The 8966-nt window shown below is 39.3% G+C and overlaps 1 protein-coding gene across 2 annotated transcripts in view; it reads left to right on the top strand.

Annotated features, from left to right (window-relative positions):
* Nucleotides 1-212: 212 nt before the first annotated feature.
* Nucleotides 213-8966, top strand: part of LOC307120364 (uncharacterized protein) — a 30787-nt gene continuing 22033 nt past the window's right edge. For both annotated transcript variants that reach the window (XM_079807377.1, XM_079807376.1), the window contains exons 1-2: nt 213-524; nt 2687-3019. In XM_079807377.1, coding sequence (XP_079663503.1) covers nt 458-524; nt 2687-3019 — 400 coding nt within the window. In that variant the 5' untranslated portion in view covers nt 213-457. The remainder of the gene's footprint in view (nt 525-2686; nt 3020-8966) is intronic.

Raw genomic sequence — 8966 nt, 5'->3', positions numbered from 1 at the left:
CATCCGTATCATTAACACTAACTAGTGTCTCTGGTCCATTTCCACTATAATTTTTCTTATATTTTGACATGATCGATTTCGCTGCATTTGCCGCCATCCACCAAACACCGACAAGTCATCAACGTCCACTCTCAGCAAAATGTCAAAGTCGGGAAATTAAAATATAGAAGGGGCGATGTCCGCCTCGATGTGTCGCACCGCCCCAATCGTCCAGACTGCACTCTGTGGTTACTCGAGAACATTGGGAACTTGACGCATCCTCAAATGTTACACCACTCTCCGTAACGCAAGCTGGTCTTCTGTTTGTTTTACACACGTTTGGAAGCTTCAGCGTCGACCATCACATCACTAGCTAAATGGCACAAGCGTTGTTGTGTTCTTCGAAACACTTACTTACCAGACTAACGTTGCTTTTGCTTTCAGTTTAATTGGCATCGACGTAAACATTTGACAGAATATGGACTTCCGCGAAAGTGGGGAAATCATGCTCGGCTTTTCTCTCACACTGTATTTTTTGTTCCATGGTAAGCCATTTATTTATAAAATATGTTATTCTGTTATTAGACATGTTTGTGAGGGTGCAGACTGCGGACTCGGAGAAGGCTTGTGGCGTTGCCATTAATAGTGATCCACTCAGTCTCACACACTATGAATCGTGTTTTAAGTGATGAATATACGGTATATTGCTATACAGCTTTGAGTAACGTTAGTCCTGTATTATTTAATGTTTTTACGCAGTTTGATTTGGGAGAGGGGGAAGATTAACCTCTCAACTGAATAACAAAATTGACCGATCGAATAATGGTTGTGGCTGGCTCGGCCTACGCTAACGAAAAATAGCCATATTTTAATATAGTTAAAAGTAATAGTTGCTGCTAACCTGTTTTTGGCGGATTAATTAACGTTACCAGTTGTATAACTACAGTTATCAAAACTATGGTTAATGTAACAAAACCATGGCTAATTTGTGGTTACCATGGTTTTTACTACAATAACCATGGTTTTTGGTTTTTAATTTTCGTATATAAACAGTTGTGTGTACTGAAAGTTTAAATCTAATTGTGCATATAAAACTATTAACACAGTGTTTCCCCTAGAAATTTTTCCAGCAGCGGTGCTGTTACGTGCCGGAGGTTGTTACCAAGACGCTCGTCGGGGGGTCAGGGGGCATGCACCTCCGAAAAAAGAAAAGAAAAATTGAAACCTTGACTCCTGGCAAGTTTTGTGGATAGAAAGACATTTTGACCATTAAAATCCAAATTAAACTTTTAAACATTAATTTAAAAGGTGACTTATAGCCTATTTTACTTCAATAACCGGCAGGGACGTGCAGAAAATTCCTAGGGGGCAAGGGCTCAAATGTAAGAGAGGGGCAATATGTAAAAATAAAAAAAAGTGTTTGGATACTATTTTATGTTTTTGCAAAAAGTCTCATGCTTATCAAGTCTGCATTTATTTAATCAAAAACACAGAGAAAAAAAAACAGTAGCCTAACATTGTGAAAAATTACATGATGTTTTTAGATATATATTTTTAAGAGCATCACATATCATACAGGAGCTACAAGTAATTTTCTCTTTGCCTTTTGTTGTTTGATTCACATAAATGGCTCAATCGTCACCAGGTTTATTATTAGATGCTGCCCCTTTAAGACCGAATACAGATCTAATGATATCATTCTCCCATTAATTTCTCCCAACTATTTACGCCCATTTAAGCTAAACTGTGTTTAAGTGAATACTCTCCAAGCCTGTCATTTTGAGATATAGGCTATTTTGTTGTGTATTTGATGGTTTAGTCGCGCACACGAAGCATTTGTGCAAGTCGGTCCGTTTCGCATCGTGCGCGCGCACACACACACACACCCCCGCCTTGAACTTGGAAACAGCGTCTATTGCGCGGATTGTTGTGCTTTTCATTTAATCAAACACGTTCTGCAATTTAGCCAAAGTGGAGAGTGCATTTGACAACTATCAACGATTGTGCTGAGTCTGACGTTAAATGCATGTTTGGGGAAAAATGACAGCGCGCGCTATGAAGGGAAGGAAGCTGTGCTAGACGATGCGCGAGCATAGTTTATAATAGTTTTACCTCATATCTTCTTTTTATAATCCTTGGAAGCAAAAATAAAATAAGATTAATATCACAGCCCTAAAGTGTAAGCAGACTTCATTTTTGTTTAGTTCTCTGGCCATCGTCAACCTCTCTCTCTCTTTTACAGTGTGTAAGTGAATGTCGTGATATTACTGATCATGAAAATTTTGCAGTGGCGCTGAAAATCCAGCGGCGGCGCTGCGCCGCTGTGAATACATTGTAGGGGAAACACTGTAACATGAATGGATTAGCAAAATTCATGCAAAACCAAAGACATTGATATCATAAATGCTTGTACAGGCAATTATTTAATTAATATATAGAATGGGATTATTTGAAAATAGCATTAGGTTATATGAGAGCGGCCAGCCCAATACTTAATTGTATTAAAGGCATAAATCTAATCATTTTGTTGTTCAAGGTCATTCATTAGACTCTTTGTCTGATGAGTGAATTTGTAAATCAGTAATGTTCTTCTGCTGTTTGCATGTTACATTATCAATCCAGACATGGGGGTCTATTTCTCTACTCGCAATCTATATGATCACTATTCCAGACATGATTTATGATTATCTGTTTCTTTCTTCTCCAGGTGTGTCTGGTGTTGATGAAGAGTATTTGTCAGTGAAGGAGGGAGATTCAGTCACTCTACACACTGGTGTTGAAATAAACCAGAAAGACACAATTAGATGGTTTTTAAAAAACACGCGTATAGCTCAAATAATTGGAAATATTAGTATCTGTACAGATGTTCAGTGTAATAAAGATACTGAGACATTCAGAGGCAGACTGAAGCTGGACAATAAAACTGGATCTCTGACCATCACAAACATCAGAAACACAGACTCTGGACTTTATGAACTACAGATCACCAGCCGCATTAGCAATACCCACAGCCATAAGACCTTCAATGTTATTGTCAGTGGTGAGTATAATTTAGTCATTCAATGCAATTTCCTGTGAAAAGTGTTAAAATACAGCTGAATATTTTAAAGGGGTCATGAACTGGCTTTTTTAAAAAAAAATTATACTGTTGTCTGAGGTCAACTTAAGACGTCCACATGGTTTTTACATTCAAAAACATAATGAATAAGTAATAGGCTATTTTCTGTCTTGGTTTTGAGGCTCTCTGAAAAACGCTCGTTTTTTAATGGGCGTGCCGCACTGAAGACTTGGGAGTAAACACCCACGGCTAGGATTGGATAAGATTTGCATATTTAATGAGCTTCAGCTCCTCTCAGTACATGTGGGCATTGTTTTGAAAGCATCTGGAGAAACGCTCACAGGGCTCGAAAAATATCTTTATCAAACAAACACTGTTTGTTTTGTATTGGTGTGTTTTATGTTTGTGTTTTTGGACCATGTGTGTCCTGAATAAAAGCTTTGATGATGATGATGATGAAACTCAATGATTCATCACGTGCAAGAAAGGAATGTTATTTCACTATTTAAGATACCACCGGCCTGCCGACAGGCTATGTTTTGGTAGCCCGTCTGAAAAACACACAGGCCCGGGACGTTGGGCTTTGGGAGCACTGGCGTTACAAGTCCGAGTCTGATCACTAATTATTATTATGTTTTTTTCACGATTATGTTTTAATCTCAATATGTCTGCAAATCCAGTCTCGACCTGTATCTTGTTTTCAGTCGATTCTGCGGTGAAATGAAGCGAACAAACGCGCAATGTCTTACGCACGTGAGCTGGAACCAGCATGTTTATTGCTCTGTAGCGTGACCCGTTTAGCTCCACGAGTCGCTTGAGGCGGTGCTTCTGCATTCTATGATGTCAGTGGTCGATATATTCTGAGATTGAGCGTTTTCTGGGTCTGGTGTCAATAAAAGCTTTTCTTTGACTAACAAGGAGGTTTTCAGCTCTGAAACGGACAGGATATTCTTATGTCACGATGAATTTTAAATATCAAAGGCTCAAAGTAGGGATGGGGCCGACCCAGTATCGGTATCGGGACCGATACCAGCTTAATTCACGTATCGGATTTTCCCGATCCAACCTGCAGAGAAATCCGATACCCATGAGCCACGTCTGCGCTTTCCAAAAGTGATTCCCGCCGGCTTGTCTGCTAGCTGGCTGCAAACTATGGAATGGATTTCCTGAACGGAGGCGCGGCTCAATGAGACACAGAGTTATGAGACACGCCCCGCTCAGGAAATCCATTCAGCAGTTTGCAGCAGGATAGCATTGAGCAGCATTGTGGCTAGCCAACATGTCAGCTGTGTGGAAATACTTCACACTGGAAACACCGCAGAGCAAGACAATGTTTGCAAAACCGTAATTCAGAATAGGGATGGGCAACAGTGGTCGAGTAATCGAGTACTCGAACATGACAGCGATCATCGATCATGAGAACGATGATCGCCCTGACTTTAAAAATATATATTTGTCTCTTTTTTATTGGTTATTGCGTCATTTTGCGCGGTACCTGAGGTCTGATTGGTTAGCGTTATACAGCACGCCTCCAGACTGCGGCGAAATAAAGTAAAACTGAGGCACTGCAGTGATGTCTGGAATCACTGTGATCATTAAATGGTTATTGCAAGATGCGCCAATCTGTCATAGCCTACATAGCATTATAATGAGAACACAATGGAAATAGAATGCTGTAAATTCTCTGTACTTCCCCGTGTATCAGCTGATAAAGCAAATCCACAGAGAAACTAGCGAGAAGGCTCTGACTAGCGCATTCGCGTCCTTTTCTGCAGATGCACGTTGTAAGATTACTTTTATGTTGTCTGATTAATCTAATATAAGAAGCGTTTGGTGAAGCTAGAAAAGCGCTGCCGTTATACCGGATGTTCATTCTCTTCAGTTTCAGCTCAAACGCATATTTCATGCTCGACATTACGGTTTAGAGACAGTCATATTCTTTTTAGATAGGCTATTTCTTTCTCAGAATGATTGATATATTAGTAATGCAGCAGTGCTATACTGTTCTCATATTTTTTAACTGTAGACCTAGTTTATTTAAAGTTGTTTTTCGTTATGAGTTCGAAAACGCACAGTGATGTCTGTAAACGCTGCGATCATGAATAATAAAATTAAGTGCATGATGTGCAGAGTCAATCTGCCAAAGCATTATAATGAGAACACTATTTTAATAAAATGTTGTTTCTGTGTGCTTTCGTTGTCCGTGTATCAGCGTTGTTAAGGGAAGAGCGCATTCAAAATGTTCCGTTTCAAACCATAGCCTGTAAAATCTAGCACGCTGAAGTTCACGTGCGCATTCACGTCCTTTTGTGTTAATTTAAGTTGTAATAAGTTCCTATTAATCTTCATATTAATATTGATATAGGGTGCGTTTGGTTGAGTTTATTAACCAGCTAGCAAGCTCTGCAGGGTGGTGTTATTTCACAGTTTCAGCTCAAATGCAATGCTCGATATTATTGACTTGGTTATTTGAGACGGTCATTTTATAAAGATGTTTCTTTTTCAAAGACATTTATGCATCATAATCTAGCAGTTATTTTTTGCTTTATATGTTCATGTTTTCATATACCAGTTTTCATGTCACGTTTGTATTTGTCAACAACCATTTTCATAACAGTATTTTCATTATCTCAATGACGGACATGCCCCGCCCCCTGCACATGCCCCGCCCCCGAGTACTCGAGTACTCGTTTTTGAGACCTGTCGATGATCGAAATGAGAAATTGACAAAAATGAATAGGCTCCCTCGCGTCGTACAACACAACGAACGCAATCAAACATTTAAAAAAGCAGACAAGACTAGGGTGACATTTAAGAGATAATAATCAGGGCTTGACATTGACAATCGCCATCTGCGTGTATTTCGGCTGTGTAACACTCACACCAGCCACTTTGAACTTATTATGGTCTTCTCAAAAGCCATCTGTTATAATCACTTTGCGCATTATAACCAATCACACGTGTTTATATTGAGTTTATGAATATAATAATCAGAGGCGTTCAGATTAGCGTACTAGTTTTGTTCAGAGCGCGCGCGGCTGTCACTCGTTGAAATCTACACTCAAAGCACAGATAACCGTGCGATGCACGCAGGAGATTAATTCATCATACAGTGATTGACAGTTTTTGTTATATTTCAGCACCGAAAATAGTTTAAAACAAAGCACAGCAGAACCACAGCGCATCTGATATGACTGGCATAAAGTCGGCTTGACGTTCGCGAATCTAGGGACCGTCTCTAAAGTTACATAATTGGTAGGCTATACACGTTTCTAACTTAAATGGCATTTGAAGAGAATGACTTAGTCATAAAACTGACTGTAAAGTGTTCATCTAGGTGTTAGGTATGATGCACACCTTTTGGATTTTTGATATTTAATCAAATAAACTGTCAAATCATTTGAAAATATATGCTTTATTTCACAAAGTACACAAACATATATTATGTAAACAAACTTTTACAACCCCAAATCAGAAAAAGTTGGGACAGTATGGAAAACGCAAAAAAAAAAAAAAGTGATTTCTAAATTTACTTTGACTTGTATTTCATTGCAGACAATATGAACACAAAATATTTCATGTTTTGTCTGGTCAACTTCATGTCATTTGTAAATATGCATCCTTTCCTGTCATTCAGACCTGCAACACATTTCAAAAAAAGTTGGGACAGTAAAGCATTTACCACTTTGTAATGTTGCCATTCCTTTTCACAACACTTAAAATACGTTTAGGGACTGAAGACACCAAGTGATGAAGTGTTTCAGGTGTAATTTTGTCCCATTCTTCCTGCAAACAAGTCTTAAGGTGGGCAACAGTACGGGGTCTTCGTTGTCACATTTTGCGCTTCAAAATGCGCCACACATTCTCTATTGGAGACAGGTCGGGACTGCAGGCAGGCCAGTCAAGTACCCGTACCCTCTTCCTCCGCAGCCAGGACTTTGTAATGTGTGCAGAATGTGGTTTTGCATTGTCTTGTTGAAATATGCATGGACGTCCCTGGAAAAGATGTCTTCTTGAAGGCAGCATATTATGCTCCAAAATCTCTATGTACTTTTCAGCATTAATGGTGCCTTCACAGAAGTGCAAGTTACCTTTGCCAAGGGCACTGACACCACCATACCATGACAGACCCTGGCTTTTGGACTTGTTGCTGGTAACAGTCTGGATGATCCTTTTCTTCTTTGGTCCGGAGCACACGGCGTCCATTCCTCCCAAAAAATACCTGAAATACTGATTCATCTGACCACAGTACACGTTTCCACTGTGTGATGGTCCATCCCAGATGCCTCCGAGCCCAGAGAAGTCGACGGCGCTTCTGGACACTGTTAACATAAGGCTTCCTTTTGGCACAGTACAGTTTTAACTGGCATTTGTGGATGTAACTACGTATTGTGGTACTTGACAAAGGTTTGTCAAAGTAGTCCTGAGCCCATGTGGTGATATCGCTTATAGATGAATGACGATTCTTGATGCAGTGCCGCCTGAGGGATCGGAGATCACGGTTGTTCAGCTTAGGCTTGCGCCCTTGTCCTTTACGCAGTGAAATTCCTCCAGATTCCTTGAATCTTTTAATTATGTTATGCACTGTTGAATGTGAAATATCCAAATCTCGTCCTATCTTTCTTTGAGGAACATTGTTTTTAAACATTTCAATAATTTTCTCACGTATTTGTTGGCAAACTGGCGATCCTCGGCCCATCTTTGCTCCTAAAGGATTAGACCTTTCTTGGATGCTGCTTTTGTACCAAATCATAATTACAATCACCTGTTGACATCACCTGTTTCAAATCACATCATTATTTTACCATTTTACCTCATTACTAGCCCTAAATTGCTCCTGTCCCAACTTTTTTTGAAATGTGTTGCAGGTCTGAATGACAGGAAAGGATGCATATTTACAAAAGACATGAAGTTGACCAGACAAAACATGAAATATTTTGTGTTCATATTGTCTGCAATTAAATACAAGTCAAAGTAAATTTAGAAATCACTTCTTTTTTTTCTTTTTTTTTGCGTTTTCCATACTGTCCCAACTTTTTCTGATTTGGGGTTGTATTTTGGATGCGATTAATCGCGATTAATATTTTGACAGCCCTAATATATGATATTGTTATATTCTGTTGTGATTTTATGTTCTTATGTACAGCGCTTTGAGAAGTTGCCTTTAAAGGCGCTATATAAAATAAAGTTATTATTATTAGGGGCCAAGCACCGAAGGTGCGAAGGCACCTATTGAAACCGTTCCCGTTCTTATTATTATTATTCATCTTCTTCTTCTTCTTCTTCTTCTTCTTCTTCTTCTTCTTCTTCTTCTTCTTCTTCTTCTTCTTCTTCTTCTTCTTCTTCCGCCACGAAGTCTATGGCAGCCCATAGAACCGTATGGTAAAAAGTTATGAAATTTGGCACACTTATAGAGGACAGTCTGAAGTGTCTCCATAGCAAATTTGGAGTCTCTAACTTAATGCCTCTAGCGCCACCATCAGTCCAAAATTGGACTCATGTTTATGCTAATAACTTTTGAACCATAAGGGCTAGAAACAAAATTCTTTTTTCCTCTGATTCCTTGGCTCAAGACAAATTGATTGCACCATATGACGTCATTTTCCGTCATAAAAATTTTCCCGCCATTTTTAATTAACCGAAAAACCTACTTTTGCGAACTCGTCCTAGACGGTTCATCCGATTTGCACGAAAATTGAACCAGATCATCTTCAGACTATGCTGACAAAAAATCAAGTTGATTCGTCAAATCTTTTTCGATAAACGTGCAAACAAATTTTATGTAGCGGTTGCAAAAACACACTTAAGGCAATATCTCCACAACGCTTTATCGTGTTCAAACCAAACTTGGTACATCTCATCACAAGCATGACCTGAGGCTACATGCAGCGTTTCGGCATAGCGCCACCTACTGGTCCGGAGATACAAA

The sequence above is a fragment of the Gobio gobio genome (genome assembly GCF_949357685.1).
Source record: "Gobio gobio genome assembly, chromosome: 24".
Taxonomy (NCBI): Eukaryota; Metazoa; Chordata; class Actinopteri; order Cypriniformes; family Gobionidae; genus Gobio; species Gobio gobio.
This window is presented reverse-complemented; position numbering and strand designations above follow the sequence as displayed.